Below are 24,138 nucleotides of genomic sequence, written 5' to 3' on the forward strand. Positions count from 1 at the left end.
TCAGCAGGACGAGGCGCACGGGCAGCTTATGTTGTGTGACGCGGGGGCGTGACAGGATGTAGGTCTGGTTCTAACTGAAAACGTAGCAAGAGACTTAAATAACTGAAAAGAGCACGGACTCAACCAAATCCAGGAAAGAGAACGGAGCAGCTATCAGGTGCAGAGATGAAATGGGAATCCACAGACGAAAATCGGCGGCATTGCTAGACGTCTGCAAACTGAACTACGAGCTATGTCTGCTGCTTCCTGTAGGTTTGCTTTGTCCTCAGTGCTGTGTGCGCCGGATGCAGCCTTCTCCGTCCGTGTATTCGCCGTCACCGTGTGTAACTGCTGCTCTAGCTTGGCGGTCATGTCTTTTTCAGTTCAGATTTCAAATGAGCTTTAAGCGTTGGCTGTCGTCAACTCACAGCAGCCCCCCGTGTTTTAGTTCAGAGACCTTAGAGTGAGAACCTTGCCTAGTGCACTTTTCGTTCTCTCCCTTTGTTCCCTGCGCCTTACAGTTCCGGTTAGCCTCGATCGGCTGCCCTTGGGTGCCCATCCCTAGCTCAGCCACTGCTCAGGGAAGGGCGAAGTCTTTGGGTATATATAGGGCAATGATAGGGCAGACAGTGGCCTTCTCTCGAATGTCTTCCTCACTTTAAAATTATATGATTAATTGAAATTATAAAGGCTTGGAATTTTGGAGGAAGGGCAGGAAGGCCCTGTGGTTAGTGGAATAAGCACACGTATGGGAGGTGAAGTGAGAGGTAGGCTGGCCATGCTGCGTAGAGCCTTGCAGGCCATGCGCAGTTTCGGGTGTGTTTGTGTGTCTCAGTTAAGTATCCACATTTGTTCAGATATGTATTAAAGATACATAGGGAAAAATCTGAAGGGTTACGTAACAAATTAGTAATAACTGTTTCTCTGGAAAGAGGGAGGAGGCTAGGATTGGGGTTGTGGTCAGATTTTACCTTTATATGTAAACATTTGGTAATGGGGGATATAGCCATTGCTGTTTGTGGAATTCAGAGTTAATTAAAAGAGGTGGGAGGCAATGACCAGAGGAGGTTTGAAGCAGGGTCAGTCCTTGAGGCCTGAAGCTTTGCAGCCCCAGGAAGGCAGTTCTGAGCCCTAAGACTCAAAAAAGAAGAAAGTTGGAGAACTGGGGATCCAGTCCAGCTCTTAAGTTCTTAGCAGGACATTCCTGAGCATTAATAACTTGGAGCTACAATGTGATAAACTAAAAGTGGAGAGAATATGAACCAAGGACTTCTAAAATAATAAAGTAATCCTAAAACTAGTAGTGCTTTCTTCATTAAAATTCGTAAGATTTCCTGATCTTGCAGTATATACGGTTGAATTGGGGTCAGCATTGTCAGTTGGCTGTGTCATCATCGAACTCCTATGACGTGATATTTGCCTGTATGAAGACTATCAAACATTGTGGATTTAACTTAGAAGTGTTAACACTAAGAGATGTAGGTAGTGGCTGAAGAATTTTATTCATTTTCTTGTTTATTTACATGGTCTTCTAAAATTTAAGCTTAGTGCATATAGCATGTAAAATTTATAAGAAATGTGTGTGTGTTTCAGTGTTTCTTAAGAGGTTTTAAAGTTTCAAGAAGGTTTATATTCTTATTATTCTTAAAGATTTTATTTTTAAGTGATCTCTAGATTTTTATAAGTAATTTTTATAAGTTTATAAAATTTATAAGAACTTTGTGTGTGTTTTTGTGACGTAAGAGGGTTTTAAAGTTTCAAGAACCCTTAAGTAATCTCTACACCCAACGTGGGAAAAGTTTCAAGAACTTTTAAATGGCTGAACTGAGTATGAAAACACTTGAAAGAGTTGATGAAATTGTGATGAAAGATTAAAAGAACCAGATAGAAATGAGGCCCTTTCTATTTAATGCTTAGAGAACTCTGAAGTGCCCGATACCGCTCTAAACACTTTATATATTTTAACTCATTTAATACTATGCTGACAAAGACTACACTGGTTAAAAAGGATCAAGAATGAGAAGAACTAAAATAGTCTAACAGAAGTTCTGAGTAATGAGAAAAGAACGTAATACAGGGACTGAGTTCGTAGTATGAGCACTGGTGTTAACTGGGTACTTTGTCGTCACGGGTATACTCTTACTCATTTTACTCAACTGTGTTTTTTTCAAATATGTTTATTCAAAGCTTGCTGTTAAGTTTTCCCTTTTCAGTGACATTCAACAAAGTAGAGATAGACTTCCAGCCAAATCTTATCTTCTAAAACTTGAGTTTCATAATCAGTTTTTAAGAGGTTGTACATTTGACCCTGGTAAATGTTGTATCTGAGAAAAATGATGTTACTAATGTTGGGAACTACGTAATAAATGATGAAACATGTGAATATTTGTGTTAATATGCTAGTCAAGGCCACTGAAATTAGCTAGAATAGCTTGGTTGTACTCTTTTGATGACAGGTTCCACCGGTGACAGCAGTCAGTGGTTCTGGGAACAGTCACTGTTGTCATGCCGTACTGGATTTGAAGTAGAGGGAAGGGGGAAGAGGATATTAAGCAAAACACGAAATGCTGATTGAAGATATCTTAGCTAAAACAGTCTATTCCAGATACTGGCAACACCCATATATTTTTTGTCCAGCACTCCTGAAGTTATGTATTTTAGGGTTTTTCTCCAGTGTATCTCCTAAAAGAAATTCTTGTAGAATATAAAGATAGTTTACTTGGTTTAAAATGTTTGTGTGTGTATGAGTTTGCATATACTTTTTACAGTATCTTTAAACAACTTTTTGCCTTATTTTCCTAGGGAGTTGGTCTCTCAGTTCATGGGCAATTCCGAGTGGCTACTGAAAAGTCTCTTTTTGCGATGCCAGAAACAGCAATAGGTAAACCCCCCAATTTTTCATAATTACTTTTAGAATTATCTTTGGATGCATTTCAGATTACACTGTTGTTAAAGGAATTGATGGAATCTTACTGAGATATAGCAATGAAAGAATCCTTAAAAAGAAATTAGGAAGATACCTGAAAGTTATATTAACTTAGTAGTTGTATCCAAAAATACAAAAGAAAAAATATTTAACTGGCAACACTAACACACTGGTTGTTAGGAGAAAATGGTCTTGTTTTCAGATCTACAATCCATTTTGATTTTTTTTTTTTTTTTTTTTTTTTGAGAGCGAGTGTGCCAGAGGTGCGGAGGTGGCGGGGCAAAGGGAGAGAGAATCCCAAGCAGGCTCCATGCTCAGCTCGATCTCACATCCCTGAGACCATGACCTGAGCAAAATCAGTAGTTGGACACTTAACCAACTGAGCCACCCAGGTGCCCCCATTTTGAAATTTTTGTGCATGCTGTGAAATATGGATCAAAGATATAGATCAGATTTTATGATTCTGCACATAGAGATACAGGCATTCACACACTACATTTTGAAAAGCTGTTGTTTCTCCACTGATGGCTTTTGTACCTTGGTATGTGTTATATTAGTGCCAACACTGCAGTCTTAATTACTATTGCTTAATAGTAGAAATCAGGTAGTGATAATTCTCCCATTTTGTTGTTTCCCACAAGTTGTTATAGCTATAAAGATCCTTTGTATTTCAATATGAATTTCTGAGTCAGTTTGTCAATTTCAACTTAAAAAGCCTGCTAGGATTTTGATTAGGATTGTCTAAAATTTAAGGAGAATTGACAACAGTATAGAATCTTTGACCTGAGAGCAAGGTATATCTCCCATTTATTTAGGTCTTCTTTAATATCTCTAAGCCAAGTTTTGTAGTTTATAGGTCTTACATACCCTTTGTCAGATTTTTCCTTAACTATTTCATATTGTTTGTTACTATTTTAAAAATTCATTTCTGACTTTTAGTTACCAGTATAGAGAAATACCACTTATTTTTTTAATGAAGCATAATTGACGTACAGTATCTTAGTTTAAGGTGTACATCATAGTGATTCTATACTTTTATACATCACAGAATGATTCCCACAAGAAGTCTAGAGCCAACTGTCACCATACAAAGTTATTATATTGTTGACTATATTTCCTACACTGTAGATTTTATCTCCGTGACTTACTTATTTTGTAAGTGAAAGTTTGTACTACTTAATCTCCTTCGTCTGTTTTGCTTGCCCCCAATCCATCCCCATTGTGTTAACCGAAAGTTTGTTTCCTATATTTCTGTTTTCTGTTTTTTAGATTCTACACATAAATGAAATCACATGGTATTTGTCCTTCTCTGATTTATTTCACTTAGCATAACACCTCTAGCTCTATCCATACTGTTACAAATGGCAAGAGTTCATTCCTTTTTTGTGGCAAAGTAATATTCCATTGTATGTGCATGTGTACCACATCTTTTTTATCCCTTCTTCTGTTGATGGACACTTTGGTTGCTTCCATGTCTTGGCTAGTGCTGCAGTGAACATAGCGGCAAATGTATTTCCCTGAATTGGTATTTTTATATTTTTTCTGATATATACCCAGAAGTGGAATAGCTGGATTATGTGGTAGTTCTGCTTTTAATTTTTTGAGGAATCCCAATACTTTCCACAGTGGCTGCACCAATTTCTATTCCCACCAGCAGTACATGAGGGTTCCCTTTTATCCTCCTCCTTACCAACAGTAGTTTTTGGCTTTTTTGAGGATAGCCAATCTGACAGGTGTGAGGTGGTATCTCGTTGTGGTTTTATAAAATTTTATTTCACTTTTTAAATTAAGTTTTTATTTTAATTCCAATAAAGTTAATGTACAATGTTATATTAGTTTCAGGTGTATCATATATTGATTTAATACTTCCATACATCACCCAGTATTTCAGTACTCAGCGCAAGTAACCTCCTAAATCCATCCCTAAAACCCACCCGTTATTTTATCCATCCCCCATCCACCTCCTCTCTGATAACCACCAGTTTGTTCTCTGTAGTTGAGTCTGTTTCTTGGTTTGTCTCTCTCTCTCTCTTTTTCCTTTGCCCATTTGTTTTTTAAATTCTGTATATGAGAGAAAACATATGGTACTCGTCTTTCTGTGACTCACTTATTTTGCTTAGCATTATACTCTCTAGCTCCATCCATGTCATTACAAATGGCAAGATTTCATTCTTTTTTATGGCTGAATATTCCTCTGTGTGTGTGTGTGTGTGTGTGTGTGTGTGTGTCAGTGGTCTCTCTATCCATTCATCTATCAATGGACACTTGGGCTGCTTCCACTATTTGACTGTTATAAATAATGCTGCTATAAACATAGGGGTACATATATCCCATCAAATTAGTGTTTTTGTATTTTGGGGGGTAAATACCCAGTAGTACAAATACTGGATTATAGGATAATTCTATTTTTAACTTTTTGAGGAACCCCCATACTGTTTTCCACAGTGGCTGTACCAGTTTGCATTCCTACCAGCAGTGCAAGAGGGTTCCTTTTTCTCCACATTCTTGCCAACACTTGTTTCTTGTATTTTTTATTTTAACCATTCTATGGGGTGGTATCTCATTGTAGTTCTGGTTTGTATTTCCCTGATGATGAGTGATGTCGAGCATCTTTTCATGTGTCTGTTGGCCATCTGGATGTCTTTGCAGAAATGTCTGTTCATGTCTTCCCATTTTTAATTGGATTATTTGTTTTTTGGGGTGTTGAGTTGTATAAGTTCTTCATATATTTTGGGTACTAATCCCTCATCACATATGTCATTTGCAAATATCCTCTCTCATTCAGTAGGTTGCCTGTTAGTTTTGTTGATTATTTAAATGTCTTCTCCCATTTAGTAGGTTTCTTTCAGTTTTGTTGTTTCCTTCACTGTGCAGCAGCTTTTTATTTTGATGTAGTTCCAATAGTTTAATTTTTGCTTTTATTTCCCCTGCCTCAGGAGATATATCTAGAACAATGTTGTTATGGCTGATGTCAGAGAAATTACTGCCTATGATCTCTTGTAGGATTTTTATGGTTTCAGGTCTCACATTTAGGTCCTTAATCCATTTTGAGTTTACTTTTGTGTGTGGTGTAAGAAAGTGGTCCTGTTTTGTTCTTTTGTGTGTTGCTGTCCAGTTTTCCTAATGCCACTTATTAAAGAGACTGTCTTTTCCCCATTGTATTTTTTCCATCATTCTTGTAGATAAATTGACCATTTATGTGTGGTTTTATTTCTGAGCTCTCTATTCTGTTGCATTGATCTATGTGTCTGTTGTTGTGTGAGTACCATACTGTTTTAATTTGTATAGTTTTGTAGTACAGTTTGAAATCAAAGAGCATGATACAGCTTATTGAATTATACGGATGTTGAATTATATGATACAATCATATGATACAATTATCTTACGGAGTTTCCGTCTTATGTGACTTTGTCTTTCTCTTGCTGCTTTTAAGGTTCTTTATTTTTAAGTTTTGCTACTTTTAATTATTATGTCTTGGTGTGGGTCTCTTTGGGTTCATCTTGTTTGGGACTTTCTTTGATTCTAGAACCTGGATGTCTGTTTCCTTTCCTGGGTTAGGGAAGTTTTCAGCCATTATTTCCTCAAATAAGTTTTCTGCCCCTTTCTCTCTCTTCTCCTAGGGCCCCTATAATGTAAATAATATGTACACTTGATGTTTTCATCTCTAAAGCTCCCCTCAATTTTTTAAAATTATTTTTTCTTTTTGTTGTTCTGATTAGGTAATTTCTACTATTCTATCTGCCAAATGCTGATTTGTCCTTCTGTATCATTTCAGTTATTTTTCACCTCTGGTTCTTGTATTTTCTCTTTGTTGAATTCCCTTCATTCTTAAGTGCAGTGAGCATCTCTACGACTAATACTTTGAAATCTTTATCAGGTGCTTTACCTGATAAATTACTTACCTCTGTTTCCTTAAGGTTCCCCCCCGCCCCAGGGTTTTTTCTTCTTTGTTTGGAACATCTTCCTCGGTCTCCTCATTTTGTTTGACTTTCTGTGTTTGTTTCTGTGCATCAGAATAGCTACCTACCTCTTTCAGTCTTGGAGGCGTGACCTTGAGCAGGAGCATCCTCTGTGTAGACTGGTAAGCCTGGCAGCATTGGCTAGTTGGAGCTGGAGCAGGGCTGGGCTAAGAGTGTGCTGCTCTGGGGTTACCTTGACAGGACACCTGCGGCTGGGGTGCGTACCTTCAGCAGACAGCTAGAATGTGTGTGGGCTAGGGATCTGAGACTTGCTAGGGCAGTCCTTATAGGTTGGCTAGAGTGCCCAGGCCCTGCTCCTATCTGCACTGTGAAGGTGGATTGGTGGGGGGGCGAGGGAGGGTGGAATGTAAAATATGGTGCTTGTTGACACCTCTGACCCCAGAGAGTTCCAGCAGTTCCCTGCCCATTTGGTGGATGCTGTAGGGTTAGTAAGTAGATTTTCGTCACTTACATTCTAATTGCTCTTTAAACAGCTGTATTTGTTTCTTTTTTTTTTTTTTTCCCCTCCACTGTGGGTGTGTTTGTGCAGGGGCCCCTCACTGATGTCCCTCCTTACCATAAGGCATTACATTGGGAATGGTTTCCTGTGGTTACTGTCTGTATCTCTGTCTCTCCTGCTGTTGTATATGAGGTTCCCCCATAATTTTTTTGTGCAGAAGCTGTTCAGTTCTTTTTCAACAGGAATTGCTCTACATGTAGATGTAGATTTACTGTGTCTGTGGAAGAAGGTGAATTCAGGATCTTCCTAAGCTACCATCTTGGACTGCCACCTGAAGTACAATTGATTGTGTATTGACTTTGTGGCCTACAAACTTCCTAACTCATTTATTAGTTCTGGTAGATTTTTTTTTTTTTTGTAGATTGTATTATATTTTTTATATAAATAATTACATCATTTACAAATAAAGTAACTTCTACATTTTCCTTTCCAATCTGGATACTCTTTATTTTCCTTGCCTTCATACCCCGGGTAGAACTCCCATTACAGTGTTGAAGAGAGGTGACTGTGGGCATTCTTGCCTTCTTCTTGATCTTAGGGAAAACGTTCAGGCCTTCAAATAAGTGGGAAGTTAAGTGTAAGTTTATCATAGGTACACTTTATCAGGATGAAGATGTTTTCTTCTATTCCGGAATTGCTGAGGGTTTTTATTAGGAATGGATTTTGAATCTAAAAAGCCAAAACTTTTTCTGCGTCAGTTGAGGTGATTATTGGTTTTTCTTTTTTAGTTAATGGTGAATTGCTTTGACTGATTTTTCAACATTAAACTAGCCTTGCATTCCAGGGATAAATCTCACTCCGGTATGAGGTGTTACATTTTTTATATGTTGTTAGGTTTGATACACTCAAATTTTATTTGGAATTTTTGGATCTGTGTTCATGAAAGACATTGGTTTGTGGTTTTCTTGTAATGTCCTTGCTTCCTTCTGGTATGGGGGTAATGCTGGCATCATTTTCTGGAGGAATATCTGTAGAATTGATATAATTTTTTCTGTGTTTGGTAGAATTCATCAGTGAAGCCATCTAGACCTGAAATTTTCTTTGGCAGAAGGTTTTCAACTATAAATTCAATGTCTTTAATATATGTAGGGCTATTTAAATTATATATTTCTTGTACAAACTTAGGTAGGGTGCATCTTTTAAGAAATTTGTCCAATTTATTAACATAATGTTTTTCATAAAGTGAAAACTTTTTGTGGGGGACACAACTCAGTCCATAAAAGGGATTTATCAGCATATAGATGTTATCTAGAGCCATAATGCTAAGGAATTGTGTGTGTAGGAATGGCCTAAGATCAAGGCTAGGCATAGCAGCATGTAGAGGTCAGGCAAAGGAAGTAGACCCAGCAAGGGGGAATGGAAAGAAGCAGCCATTGAGACAGGGGCAAAAAGAGAGAATGTAGTACCTGGAACAGAGGAACGTATTTCAAGACAAAATGTGTTTTCACTTGGGCAGAGGGCTACTGAGGCTGTGGGGCAGGTAGTATGTAGTATAGAATGCATGTAGAGTGTACAATGTTGGGGAACTGAAGAACAGAGTGGCTGGAATGTGGTAAATGAGTAGTAAGAGATATACTTGAGAAAGTGGTTGGGGGCCTTGAAGATTCTGATAAAGTATTGGTTTTAATCTAAGAGAAATAGTTATGGAAGAGTTTTAAGCAGTAGAAGGCAAAACTCTTATCAAGATCTGTGTTATTAAAAAGATCACTCTGGCTAGTATATGGAGAAATTTCAGGAGAAGGAATCAGTAGGTCAGAATCACTGGGGTGTGTTAAAAGGGTGGTATGAGAAGGTGTCAAACTTGGATGGTTGTGGACTTTTGAGGTAAGTGATACTAGAAGAGAGATGATAGGAAGTCATGAATTCAAATTTAGAACTATCTTGTTTGAGGTGCTACGAGATACGTACAGTAGAATGCTGCTAATTTTTTCAAGTCTAGGAATGTTTTGGCAAGTAGAACTGGAAAGAATGTGAGTGGTTGTATTTTTATCTCAATTTCATTAAATGAAGCAATCTTAGAATAGATATCTGGATTATAAAACTAGAGGATCACAGTTGTTTAAGGACCTCTTAAATACGAAGAAGTCATATACTGGCATGTATTTGCATATATGCTATTTTCAAATGTTACCAGTAGAGGGAATAAGGGAATTTAAAAAAAAGAAAAGGTGGCTAAGAAAAGAGTAAATGCAAGTGATTTTATTAAGTATAAATATTCTTGGTATAGGACTAAAGATTATTGCATCACTTTAAATATCTTGAATGTTAGGGAGGAGTCAATATGGCGGAGGAGTAGCAGGCTGAGACGACATCAGGTAGCAGGAGATCAGCTAGATAGTTTATCAGACCATTCCGAACACCTACAAATCCAACAGGGGGTCGAAGAGAAGAAGAGCAGCAATTCTAGAAATAGAAAATCGACCACTTTCTGAAAGGTAGGACTTGTGGAGAATGTGAATCCAAAGCAATGGGAAGATAGACCACGGGGTGGGGGCGGGGTGCTGGCTCCGGGCAAGCGGCGGAGCAACAGAACACAAAATCAGGACTTTTTAAAAGTCTGCTCCACGGAGGGACATCGTTCCAGAGGCTAAGCGGGAGTGGAGCCCTAGCGGGGACAGTGTGGTCTCAGGTCCCACGGGTCACCGAAGGATCAGGGGTGTCTGAGCGCCACAGAGCTCGCAGGTGTTAGAGCAGGGAAGCCGGCTACAGATATGGAGCCCAGGAGTGAGCTCTCAGCTTGGGGTGGCAATCCTTTTATCAGATCAATTAGATTTTAAGCCAAAGACTATAATAGGAGATGAGGAAGGACACTATATCATACTCAAAGGGTCTTTCCAACAAGAAGATCTAACAATTTTAAATATCTATGCCCCTAACATGGGAGCAGCCATTTACATAAACCAATTAATAACAAAATCAAAGAAACACATCGACAATAATGCAATTATAGTAGGGGACTTTAACACTCCCCTCACTGAAGTGGACAGATCATCCAAGCAAAAGATCAACAAGGAAATAAAGGCCTTAAATGACACACTGGGCCAGATGGACATCACAGATATATTCAGAACATTCCATCCCAAAGCAACAGAATATGCATTCTTCTCTAGTGCACATGGAACATTCTCCAGAATAGATCACATCCTGGGTCACAAATCAACTGGTACCAGAAGATTGGGATCATTTCCTGCATATTTTCAGACCATAGTGCTCTGAAGCTAGAACCTAATCACAAGAGGAAATTTGGAAAGAACCCAAATACATGGAGGCTAAAGAGCATCCTTCTAAAGAATGAATGGGTCAACCAAGAAATTAAAGAAGAATTGAAAAAATTCATGGAAACAAATGATAATGAAAACACAGCAGTTCAAAATCATTGCAAAGGCAGTCCTGAGAGGAAAATATATTGTGATACAAGGCTTTCTCAAGTAACAAGAAAGGTCTCAAATACACAACCTAACCCTAAATATATAGGAGCTGGAGAAAGAACAGCAAAGAAAGCCTAAACCCAGCAGGAGAAGAAATATAATAAAGATCAGGGCAGAAATCAATGAAATAGAAACCAGAAGAACAGAAGAACAAATCAACAAAACTAGAAGCTGGTTCTTTGAAAGAATTAATAAGATTGATAAGCCCCTGGCCAGCCTTATCAAAAAGAAAAGAGAAAGGCCCCAAATAACTAAAATCATGAATGACGGAGGAGAGATCACAACCACACCAAAGAAATACAAACAATTATAAGAACATATTATGAGCAAGTATACGCCAGCAAATTGGACAATCTGGAAGAAATGGATGCATTTCTCGAGACATATAAACTACCACAACTGAACCAGGAAGAAATAGAAAACCTGAACAGACCCATAACCAGTAAGGAGATTGAAGCAGTCATAAAAAATCTTCCAGCAAACAAGAGCCCAGGGCCAGAAGGCTTCCCAGGATAATTCTACCAAACATTTAAAGAAGAATTAATTCTTATTCTCCTGAAACTGTTCCAAAAAATAGAAATGGAAGGAAAACTTCCAAACTCATTTTATGAGGCCAGCATCACCTTGATCCCAAAACCCGACAAGGATCCTATCAAAAAAGAGAATTACAGACCAATATCCTTGATGAACACAGATGCAAAAATTCTCACCAAAATACTAGCCAGTAGGATCCAACAGTCAATTAAAAGGATTATTCACTACAACCAAGTGGGATTTAGTCCAGGGCTGCAAGGTTGGTTCAACATCTGCAAATCAATCAATGTGATACAATACATTAATAAAAGGAACAAGAACCATATGATACTCTCAATAGATGCTGAAAAAAGCATTTGACATAGTACAGCATCCTTTCCTGATTAAAACTTTTCAGTGTGGGGATAGAGGGTACATACCTCAATACCATCAAAGCCATCTATGAAAAACCCATAGCAAATACTATTCTCAGTGGGGAAAAACTGAGAGCTTTTCCCCTAAGGTCAGGAACATGGCAGGTATGTCCACTCTCACCACTGCTATTCAACATAGTACTGGAAGTCCTAGCCTCAGCAATCAGACAACAAAAAGAAATAAAAGGCATCTGAATTGGCAAAGAAGAGGTCAAACTCTTTCTTTGCAGATGATATGATACTTCATGTGGAAAACCCAAAAGACTCCACTCCAAAATTGCTAGAACTTAAACAGGAATTCAGTAAAGTTTCAGGATATAAAATCAATGCACAGAAGTCAGTTGCATTTCTATACACCAACAGCAAGACAGAAGAAGGAGAAATTAAGGAGTCAATCCCATTTATAATTGCACCCAAAAGCATAAGATACCTAGGAATAAACCTAACTGAAGAGGCAAAGAATCTGTACTCAGAAAACTGTAATGTACTCATGAAAGAAATTGAGGAAGACACAAAGAAATGGGAAAAAGTTCCATGCTCATGGATTAAAAGAACAAACATGGTGAAAATGTCAATGCTACCTAAAGCAATCTACACGTTTAATGGAATCCCTATCAAAATACCATCAATTTTTTCTTTCAAAGCAATGGAACAAGTAATCCTAAAATTTATATGGAACCAGAAAAGACTTCAGGTAGCCAGAAGAATGTTGAAAAGGAAAGCCAAAGTTGGTGGCATCACAATTCCAGACTTCAAGCTCTATTACAAAGCTGTCATCATCAACATAGTATGGTACTGGCACAAAAACAGACTCATAGATCAGTGGAACGGAATAGAGAGCCCAGAAATGGACCCTCAACTCTATAGTCAACTAATTTTTAACAAAGCAGGAAACGGGGCTGCTGGGTGGCTCAGCAGCTTGAGCCTCTGCCTTCAGCTCAGGTCATGATCTCAGGGTCCTGGGATCGAGTCCCACATCGGGCTCTCTGCTAGGCAGGGAGCCTGCTTCCTCCTCCCTCTCTCTCTCTCTCTGCCTACTTTTGATCTCTCTCTGTCAAATAAATAAAATCTTTAAAAAAAAAAAAAAAGGAAACAATGTCCAATGGAAAAAAGACAGTCTCTTCAACAAATGGTGTTGGGAAAATTGGACAGCCACATGCAAAAAAATGAAACTGGACCATTTCCTTATACCACACACAAAAATAGAGTCAAAATGAATGAAAGACCTCAATGGGAGAGAGGAATCCCTCAAAATCCTTGAGGAGAACACAGGCAGCAACCTCTTTGACCTCAGCCCCAGCAACTTCTTCTAGAAACATCACCACAGTCAAGGGGAAAAATGAACTGTTGGCACTTTATCAAGATCAAAAACTTTTGCACAGCAAAGGAAACAGTTAACAAAACCAAAAGACAACTGACAGAATGGGAGAAGATATTTGCAGACGACTTATCAGATAAAGGGCTAGTATCCAAAATCTATAAAAAGCTTAGCAAACTCAACACCCAAAGAACAAATAATCCAATCAAGAAATGCACAGAGGACATGAACAGACATTCCTGCAAAGAAGACATCCAGATGGCCAACAGACATGTGAAAAAGTGCTCCACATCACTCAGCATCAGGGAAATACAAATCAAAACCACAGTGAGATACCCCCTCATACCAGTCAGAATGGCTAAAATTAACAAGTCAGGAAACGACAGATGCTGGCTAGGATACGGAGAAAGGGGAACCCTCCTAAACTGTTGGTGGGAATGCATCTGGTGCAGCCACTCTGGTAAACAGCATGGAGGTTCCTCGAAAAGTTGAAAATAGAGCTACCCTATGACCCAGCAATGGCACTACTGTATATTTATCCTAAAGATAAAAATGTAGTGATCCGAAGGGGCATGTGCACCCGAATGTTTATAGCAGCAATGTCCACAATAGCCAAACTATGGAAAGAACCTAGATGTCTATCAACAGATGAATGGATAAAGGAGATGTGGTATATATAGATATAGATATATAGATATGTATATATTGATATAGATATAGATATGTATATATATATGCATATGCAGTGGAATACTATGCAGCCATCAAAAGAAATGAAATCTTGCCATTTGCAACGACATGGATGGAACTGGAGGGTATTATGCTGAGTGAAATAAGTCAGTCAGAGAAAGACGATTATCATATGATCTCATGATATGAGGAAGTAGAGAGGCAACATGGAGGGTTTGGGGGGTAGTAAAGGAATAAATGAAACAAGATGGGATCGGGAGTGAGACAAACCATAAGAGACTCTTAATCTCACAAAACAAACTGAGGGTTGCAGGGGGGAGGGGGTTTGGGAGAGGGGGGTGGGGTTATGGACATTGGGGAAGGTATGTGCTATAGTGATTGCTGTGAAGTGTAAACCTGGCGATTCACAGACCTGTACCCCTGGGGCTAATAATGCATTATATGTCAATAAAAATAAATAAATAATAAATAAATAAAGTATCTTGAATGCTAGATAATTAACAGAATAAACTATGATTTGAATAGTATTAACGAATATTCACATAATATAGCTTTAGATTATGCGTATTTTTCTTTGCTTATCATTTGGAAAGAAAACGTTTTTTTATTTAAATTCAAATAGCCAACATATATTGCATCATTAGTTTTTGATATAGTGTTCAATGACTCATTTTCATTTTTTACTGTTTCAGAGATTATTAAAAATAGTGATAAGGAAATTTTAGGTAACATTTAATGAGTACTACATATATACAGAACATTATGCCATCAAATACTTTATTGACTTCTGTAGAAATGAAACATGAAAAATTTGAAAAATACTCAAGTTAGAACAATTTAATAGATGTCTTCTGTGATATTTATTGCATTGGAAAGTACTTAGTAATAGTTTTAGTATAGATTCAAATACCAGAGAGAAATGGCTATTTGATCTCAAAGAGTTCTGTTCGTCTTTTTAATTTGAATCATTACGATCTCTTTTCATTATTTAATAACAGGACTGTTCCCTGACGTGGGTGGAGGTTATTTCTTGCCACGACTTCGAGGAAAACTTGGCTACTTCCTTGCATTAACAGGATTCAGGCTGAAAGGAAGAGATGTGTATGCAGCAGGAATTGCTACACATTTTGTAGATTCTGAAAAGGTAATTACTTGGATTATATGTTTTGTTGTTGGAATAACTTGTATTGCACGGGAAGGGAGTCTAAGTGGTTGAGATCCCAGGCTTTGGTTAGATGTGGGTCTGAATCCAGGATCTACTGTTTAAAGCTCTGTGACCTTTGGGAAGGTAATTAAGCTCTCCAATCATGTTTTCTTATGTATAAGATGGAGATAAATATTTCTGGATTCAGGACTGTTTTGCTTGGTACCGTCAGTGAGTATTTTTTCATGAATAATTACACTTTGGTTAAAAAAAAATACCTACTTTAAGGAATTCTAATATAGAAGAATCTAAAATTATATATGAAAAGATAAGCTTTTATTTTATAAAAACATTTTGAAAGGTCCTCTTGGTTGTGAGTTTCCCTGCTAGTGCATTTAAGAGTTAAATTTGTAAAATATGGTTTTAAAAACTTTTCTAAAGGCTGTTGCAAGGGACACATACTACTTATCTTTGTCCTTTTTTTTTTTTTTTTAACAGTGTGCCCAATTTTCTTAGCACAGAATAGCACCGTGGCAAAGAATGTATAGACACCTTAGAGTTAAATCCTAGCTTGAATTGAGCCTCTTTGTCCCCTAGTTTGCCCGTCTCTAAGTGGGGATGGTAGTTCCTCCCATAGTAGTTGAATCTCTTTGTGGTTAGTGTAGCAGAAAATCCAGTCCTAGGTGGTTTTACCTCAGAATTTCCAGCAAGAAATTTGGGCTTTATTCTGCTTCAGCTGGGAGCTCACTTTCCTCGAACAGACTTCTATTACCCTTCAACCCACGAGCCAGGTAACCTGCATCAGCTAACCCACCTTGCTAGTGTGTGCTGTTTCTGGAACTGTGGGGTGAACTTAGTCTTCCAGGAGGAAGCACATCGATCTCCAGATGGATGTCTGATCCTGAGTGAGGGATGTTCTGGTGTAGGAGAAAGAATGTCATGACAAAATATGAGAATCTTCTATCGCATTGTTTCAAGCTTCAGATCTCTCTCCGTGTCCGTAGTCACCTTGAGTAGGTGGCTGCCCCATCCTTCCCTGTAGCTGTAAAGGGCAGCAACCGTGGGACTCCATTATCTACTCTGGAGGGATACCCTTATTAGAGTGGAATTTAGTAAGGATGGGAGAGAGCACTGATCCGCACTTTACTCCCTTCTTTGTCGGTTTGCCCGCTTGTAATTTCTACAGTGTGTAGACTGCCACTCGCAGGGCCTGCACAGGGTAACAGAAATGGGTCATGAATGTTAGGGATGAAACTAGAGGTGGGTACAAAAGATAAAAGGTAAATAACCATCTGGCTCATCTGACAAAGAATATGAGACAAAGAATATGGAGAAAGTACTCAGTGGATTGAAAGGAGGAAAACTGGAAGTTTCCTCATAGAGGTTGCAGTTCAGCTGGGCTTCAAGATGAGTGCGTCAGGAAAGGCATTCTAGGAAGAGGAAACATGTAATGAGCAAGTGAGTGGGCAGGAAGACTTAGCTGTGTTTTGGAAACAGTAGAAAGTCTCACTTGGCTGAGCAGGGATGTGGATGGAGAGCTAAGTGTCGCCGTTTTACAGAGCTGTGCATTGACGGTAGTACCCGTTATCACCTGTGGCAATTTTAGTTAAGATTAATTAAAGTTTATCATTCACATCTTTGGTTGCAGTACTGCGTTTCAAGTGTTTAATGGTCTGAGAGAAACAAAGACGAATGTCTCTCTCTTTAGTTTCTTCCATCTTTGTCTAGTTCTTTGCAAGGCAACATTTGCTGTGTGGGAATGTGTGTGCATTTAACTTGAGAGAAAATTGCCTTCCTGATTCAGCTGAAGAGAGCACATCATAATTTTAAGACAAGTGTTTTTAAAAAGAGTACAAGGTTTCTTAAAAAAAAGTCTCTGTTTTGTACTGGGGTTCAAATTTGTCTTCCTTTTTTCCCTCCCTTTTAGTTGGGCATGTTAGAAGAAGATTTGTTAGCCCTAAAATCTCCTTCAAAAGAAAATATTGCAGATGTCTTGGATGCTTACCATGCCAAGGTAATCTTGTCAGTATTCTAGCTTCAGATTTTAATTCATGGGGCAGGGGGAATGATTGAAAAATTAGCAGTTGGTGAATAGGATAGTTTATGGATACAAAGGTGCTGGGATTTATTAACGTGAAAGTTTGATGGAAGGATCAGAGCTTCAGAGTTGCTGGATAGCCTTCCAAGAGGATGACTTCTTTGCAGCACAACAACACAACCTTTCTTCTGACTGCTGGTGAATTTCAGCATGTAGCCTTGTGACTGGTCCTCGCAAGGACTTCCTGCAGTGCACTGTGACATTTTTGTAATGGATGGCTCAGTGCTGGTGCTGTTTAGCTGCTAACGTGAAACTCTGGTGCATATCTAAATATAATGACAAAGTCTAGTGCAGTGTTCACTTTCAATTCCTGACTAATGTTCTGTAACTTAAGTTTTCTTTTAAGAGCCAAAAATCTTTAAAACTGTTACATGACTTCTAGTAAAACATGATGGGTAGAATACATGCTCTCTTCTAAAACCTCACTAAAATTGTAAAAAAGAATGGAAGAGGCACGAATCCCCAAAGACAAACGAAACAGAAAAGGAGCAGGTAGGTATGAGAGGTCAATATTTTGGAAGCTTAAAAACAGAAGGACAAGGAGAGCTACCCTAGATTTGAGAATACTGCAGTTATCTTCTCCTTCAGTGGGGAAGCCAGTAAGAAGCAAGCAGTTCTCTCCCTCTGCCCTCTCGAAGGTGCCAGAGTCCCCAGGAGACGGGGACGTGGAGACCGGCAGAGAAACGAGAGGAGCCGTTGGGCCTCCAGAAGTCTCCGGAAGTCTCCCTGTTGTAGCACCAAGTACCCTTTCATCGCTTGGCTGAAGAGTAGGGATTTACTACGTAGGTCGATCAGACGCGCCCAGCTGACTGGGGGAGGACGAAATGAAGTGCTCTACTAAAAAGAGGCAGAACCTAATACACAGGAAGGCCTCCAGCCCCTTTTCCTAGTTGGCTTCCAAACTATGAAATACCCTCTGTCTTGGTCTGGGCGACTATAACGAAAACACCACAGGCTGTGGGGCTTAAACAACACAAACTTATGTCTCACAGTTCTGGAGGCTGGAAACTCCAAGATCAGGTGTCAGATAATGAGATTCTTGGTGAGGACCTGCTCCTGGTTTGCAGATGGACAGACGCCTTCTTTCTGTGTCCTCGCACCGCAGAGTGAGCTCTTTTAGGTCCTTCTTACAAGGGCACTAATCCCTTCGTGAGGGCTCCACCTTCCTGACCTAATCACCTCAGGGCCCCCCCTTCCAAGTACCATCACTTTGGGCATTAGAGGTTCAACATGAATTTTGGGGTGACACAAACATTAGGTCAGTAGCACCATCCCACTCCTAAGCAGTACATTCGAAGAAAAAGGAAAAAACCTGTAGAGGTTGACATTTGAGGACCCCTCCACAATGAACATCCAGGTCTTTGCCCAGTCTTTTGTGATGCGTCAGACAATTGATAGTCCTATAACTGCGATTGACTTCATACAGGAAGCTCCTTAATTTTAGTACTTCATGCTGAAATTTTTTTATGCCAAGTGTAAAAACAAATTGGTCAAAGCAAAAAAAGGCACTTGAAGCAAGCAGAGCCGGGAAAAGGACGCTTAAAAAAAGAAAGAAAAACTATAGTTGTGGAGACTATAATTGTTCAGATAAGAGGAAAATATTTCATCTGTGAAATAAGAACAGATGGAATACTGCAGTCAAAGAATTTTTTAAAAAATGTGATAACAAAAGGGAAAAACCCCACAACAGACTGGATTATAGTTGAAGGTTGAGGAAAACTCTAGGAGGACAAAAAGGATAATAAGGTGGAAAATGGAGAGGAAGGAACATTAGAGGTGTTATTCCAACAGGTTTATATCTCATTATTAGGAATTCATAATAGAGAAGAAAAAGGGGAAGACATACTTAGAAAGATAGTCTACAAATTTGTTCAGAACCGAAGAACATGAGTACGGGTTGGCGGAGGCCCTGAAGCCTCAGTACGGCGAGTGCAAACGCGGAGCCCGGGAGGGTTTCATCAGCTTTTGTCAGAGCATGTGACAGTCTTTCATGTTGTCTGTATAGCATGGGTCGGAGCGAGTGGGAGTCGAAGGGCCTTACCAGAGAGTTCTGCTAAATGTGTGGGCCTTAGTCTAGAGATAAAGTCATCTTGGCCTTTTTGTTTCTTTCCCAGTAATTTGGATGACAATGTTGATAGCATTTTGATCAAATTGATTTGAAATTAAGAAAAACATTAGGTAAAGGATTATGGATTAAAAAAACCCTTCAAGTTTAGAGTGACCTGTTTAATAGTATCAGTGTGAAAGGTAATAAATGTATGGGAAAAACACTCCCTGTGTTTTCCGTTATTCTCACACTACTACCACATTTACAACTCTTCTGACCCTAGGTGTGTGTGTGGCTTTTCTATACACGGAGCAGCTCAGCGCAGCACCACCTGGGTGTCCTGTAATTCGTTCATTTCGGGAGTGACACTTTCTTCCTGGGGTTAGCGATCCCGCACCCTAGGAGCTCATTCCCACAAGACTGACCCCACTTCAGATGCCAGTCACAAGGCCTGTCTTGTCACCTGTACTTCTCATTGGCTATAAATCAGTGTTCTCATGACCCCTTTCTTAGGTTCGATAATTTGCTAGAATTTCTCACAGAACTTGGAAACATTTAGTGTTTGTTGGTTTAATACAAAGGATACAATAAAGAATATGAATGGATAGTCTGCTGAAGGGTACACAGGGCAAGGTCCGGAAGGGTCTCAAGTCCAGGAGCTTCTGTCTCAGTGAGGGTGGGATGTGCTACTCTCCCCACTTGTATTTTTTTGTTAAGATTTTACTTATTTATTTGACAGAGATCACAAGTAGGCAGAGAGACAGGCAGAGAGAGAGGGGGAAGCAGGCTCCCTGCTGAGCAGAGAGCCCAATGTGGGGCTCGATTCCAGGACCCTGGGATCATGACCTGAGCCAAAGGCAGAGGCCTAACCCACTGAGCCACCCAGGCGCCCCTCTCCCCTCTTGTGGATGTGTTCATTAACCCAGAGCTCTCCAAACACCATCCTTTGGGACTTCTGTGGCGCCTTATTACATAGTCACTATTGATTAAGTTATGAGCCATTGGTGATGGAACTCAATCTCGAACCCCTTTTCCCTCACTGGAAGTGGAGGGAGGCAGGAGATAGTGGCAGTGCTGGAGCGGGCTTGATTAGAAGGTGGGACTGAAAGTTCCGCTCTTCTAATCACAGGTTGTTTCCCCTGGAGACCAGCCCCATTCTTAGGAGCTTTCTGAAAGTCACCTCCTTACCGTACCTGTGATGGAATGGGGCTTGTTATGAAGAACAAAGGGCCCATTTCACCTTAATTTAGGGACAAATGACCAAATACAACAAAAGATGCTCTTCTTAAAGAAATTTCAAGGTTTTAGGGAGCTGTGAGCCAGGAGTAAAGAACAAATATATAGGCAAAGACTGAATATATATTTATTATTTCATTTTTTAAGATTTTATTTCTAAGTAATCTCTCTATACCCAACGTGGGGCGCAAACCTACAGCCCCATGGTCAGGAGTCACATGCTGTACCAACTGAGCCAGCCAGGTTTCCTTGTATTTCTTATTTTAAATCACGGATCACAAGAGAAATAAATGAAAATTTTGGATTTCAGTCCAAAGTACCAAATTCATAAAAGTACAGCATGGGAGAAATGTAGTCTATAACAGCACCGGTTTAAAAAAGAAAAAAAATAAAAGACACTAGAACTTTCCCCAAAGTAACTCAGACTTAGTCCTGTCAGTAAAAACATTGTATCCAAACACACAAAGATACATGGAGCCGGACACCCTCTGCTGGGATCCAGTCATACCTGTAGCGACTGTGTCTGCTCCACACTTGGTAAACTGGGGCTCCATGGAAGCAGACCCTGACTGTGAGGGGCCAGCAAGCTGCAGTCTGAGAAAAGAAGTGGAAGAGGGAGTCACCAGAACTGCAAACGTAAGAGGACGGACTTGGCCCCAAATTAAAAAAAAAAATCCTGATTATGTTTATTCAGGCACTGCGAGCTCCTTCTCACGCTCGTGTTTTCTCTCCCTGAGGTTGTGCTGCAGACATGTCGGGAATGTTGGTGGGAGTTTTCTGTATCAAATGGAAATTTGGGCAGGGTCACTTCTCCGGTCCCTCACATCCTTAATTCGTTGCCATACTTTAGTGATAATGTAGCAAATAGAATAATACAGCAGTAAAAATAAAAGAACATGTTTTCCTGTCGGCACTTTTGAGAACCAGTCTGGAATAACCCTCTGAGTTTTGAACATGTGGTTACTATTTCTGAGACTGTTGGATATAATTTGACTGAAAGTGATAATCTGTCATAAAGTGTATCATTAAATAGGATAACATTTTAAAGGGTTTTTAGATGATTCAGGTTGCTTCAAGTAATTTACAAGATTTTTTTCTTTTTTAAACAGTCCAAGATTGATCAAGACAAGTCTTTTATACTTGAGGAACACATGGACAACATAAACAGGTACTCAGAGAGAGGTCTCAGTATGTCTGTTCTTTTGGAAGGACTGCATTGAATTGAATTTGCTAACACTGTAATTACATTGTGTTCAATAATGCATTGCATTCTGAGATCAGATGGCATGGTGCTTGTATTTATTTTGTTTAAAGTAGCTTCTTTCCTACTCTTTTGGGAGGAATATAAGTCCATTATACTGAAATAATCTATCTCGCTGATTCATTTTAGTGCAAAACATTTTTTTTTATGGGAGTGGAGGCTGGAAAATAACAATTAAATTATCTTTTATCTTCGTAAAGTCATTTTTTATGGTCTTATGAAGCTGATCAGCAAAAGATTTTTTGTGCAGTGATTTGAGACATTGATAGACTGGCTTAAGGAACAAAGGGAAGGATAGAAACTATTGGAAAATAACACAACTGTCTCTACATTTTAGAAGCATCGATTTTTCACAGTTAAGGTATTTATATGTAATAGATGCAAGGAAGCATTAAGAGAAAATTTCGGCTTTATTTTGCACTAATAAAAATAGACTGCAAACGCTTACCCAGAGAAGCAAGGTTTTATTTCATTATCTTGTAAAATAGCTTGGAAAATTTTTCATTATTGAAATGGAGTTTGGGGAAAGCCTGTGTTTAGATTCATTTCTATTTTGGAAAGAAGAAATTGCTTGCAGATTGGTGAAATCATGTGTTTCCTTTTTTATAGTTGGTTCTCGGCCAGTACTGTGGAACAGATCATTGAGAATTTACAGCAAGATGGTTCATCTTTTGCCCTAGAACAGTTGAAGGTAATATATGGATCTTTTCTGTCCTGAGTATGGTGAAACCTTGTGGTAAGGGAGCCTCTCCAGAGCCTCTTGTGTCCGAGCTCCACGGCGGGGACATGAACCACTGCACAGGTTTGGGGTGGGGGGTTGTCTTTTGTTTTTTCCTGAACTCCGTTGAGTCTCAGAAAGCATTTTCACAAAACCTGTATCTAAACCAAGTGCCTTGTCTCCCTGCCGGATGTTGATAGCAAAGTTGAGCTGTTTTTAGGTCCCGTGACTGTAGCAGAGAGAGACGTCAGCAGGCATGCCTCTTCTTCAGGGAGCCCTCCTTGTCCTGGGGAGAAGCATTTAGGGACGTTTTTATTAGAAGTGTTGGGTTACTGGAGTATAGTCTTTTTTATAATGTATTGTAATTCTGCCATGAATCTATAAATTCAGTTGAATATGTAACAGATCAGTGTATGGTCTTTCTAAGCAGTAGGTTTAATTAAAAAACAAAACAAAATGATTCTTTATAAACTAGTAAGAGGCCCTTCTATACTCAGAGCTGAGTTTTAAGCAGTGTTTCTCAGTGTTAGGCACACTTTGATTTTTCTACAATGTGACTCGACTGGTAACAGCAAAACAAAAGCCGTTTTGTGTAAAGGAGTGCATGAGTACTGCCGTGCTCGGAGCTGTGAGCATGCGACTCAGAACATTTCAGACATCTACACAAAGAGAAAGAAGTGTGTTTCCTTCTGCTTTATAGAAAAGCTGTTAATATCTTGTCCTTATTTGATAGTATTTTTTAGTTTGTAGGTATAATTGTCACGTTTCAGTTGTCAGAAAACTTACTGACAAAATATTTGAAGTTTCACCTGTGAAGATAAAAACACTTCCCCATTGTTACTATATTTCTCTCTCTCTCTCTCTCTCTCTTTTTTAAAGATTTTATTTGAGAGCTGCTCTCGCACATCAGGGTTGGTGGGGAGCAGGAGGAGAGGGTTAAGTAGACTCCCCACAAAGCGTGGAGCCTGACAGCCCAAGCAGATGGGGTGCTCCATCCTAGAACCCCCTGACCTAAGCGGAAGGCAGACACTTAACCGACTGAACTACCAGGCACCCCTCCCGTTGTGAACCATATTCTTAACGTGGAAATCCCAAAATAGTCTCGTAGGGTCTTATTTAGTAATTAGAATTCTATTAACATTCAAGGCCAGGCATAAATTAGTAGATTGCCCAGTCATATGCTGTCTTAACTCACCGTAGTAAATTAATGTGAATTTTAACAGCTTTTAGGAATGCTCGCATAAATCTACACAATCATTTTATATTTCAGGGATTCTGATGTGAAGCTGGTTCTCTTGTTTCCAGAGCAATATAGAAACTAGCATTCCTGTTTTTCTCCCCAAGCGGTTAAGTAGACACGTAGTACTTTCGTTTGAACATAGTCATGCAGCACATTACCTCATGCTTGTATGATGTCACTTTAAAGCAGTACAGATGTGCAAGATGGCATATTATTTTAAAACCACTGGCCTACCCCAGAACCGAGGGATAGAACTCAATATTCTTTCAATATTCTTCCTATTCCTTTGGCAATATGATTAGTCCGCACCCAGAGGAGGGCACCTGGCAAGCCGCCCATCACAGCGAGGATCACCCTAGGCTAGGGTCATGGTAAGCACTCTCATCAGAAGGACAGGTTTTGATTTTTATTCAGTTGATGTGTAGTTCAGATGTGGCTCCAGAATGTTAGTATCTGCTGGAAACAACGTGACGTGAAGATCCAAAATCCCCGCTGAGGCTTCTCTGATAGAGCCTACATGCAAGGTTCGTTTTAATTATCTCGGCCGGAAACATACGCCAAAAAGTAGCCCTGAAGGAGAAAATAGCTTTTGTTGCCTCAGTGAAAGGTTTGCAGATCAAATGTTTG

At 39.3% G+C, this 24,138-nt stretch overlaps 1 protein-coding gene across 2 annotated transcripts in view; it reads left to right on the top strand.

Annotated features, from left to right (window-relative positions):
* HIBCH (3-hydroxyisobutyryl-CoA hydrolase) overlaps nucleotides 1-24,138 on the top strand; it is a 94,295-nt gene that overhangs the window by 52,143 nt on the left and 18,014 nt on the right. For both annotated transcript variants that reach the window (XM_032860231.1, XM_032860232.1), the window contains exons 7-11: nucleotides 2,782-2,860; nucleotides 14,766-14,911; nucleotides 16,839-16,925; nucleotides 21,402-21,460; nucleotides 22,163-22,244. In XM_032860231.1, the coding sequence (XP_032716122.1) occupies nucleotides 2,782-2,860; nucleotides 14,766-14,911; nucleotides 16,839-16,925; nucleotides 21,402-21,460; nucleotides 22,163-22,244 (453 nt within the window). The remainder of the gene's footprint in view (nucleotides 1-2,781; nucleotides 2,861-14,765; nucleotides 14,912-16,838; nucleotides 16,926-21,401; nucleotides 21,461-22,162; nucleotides 22,245-24,138) is intronic.

This window comes from Lontra canadensis, unplaced genomic scaffold (assembly GCF_010015895.1).
Source record: "Lontra canadensis isolate GAN:19392208 unplaced genomic scaffold, GSC_riverotter_1.0 scaffold18, whole genome shotgun sequence".
Taxonomy (NCBI): domain Eukaryota; kingdom Metazoa; phylum Chordata; class Mammalia; order Carnivora; family Mustelidae; genus Lontra; species Lontra canadensis.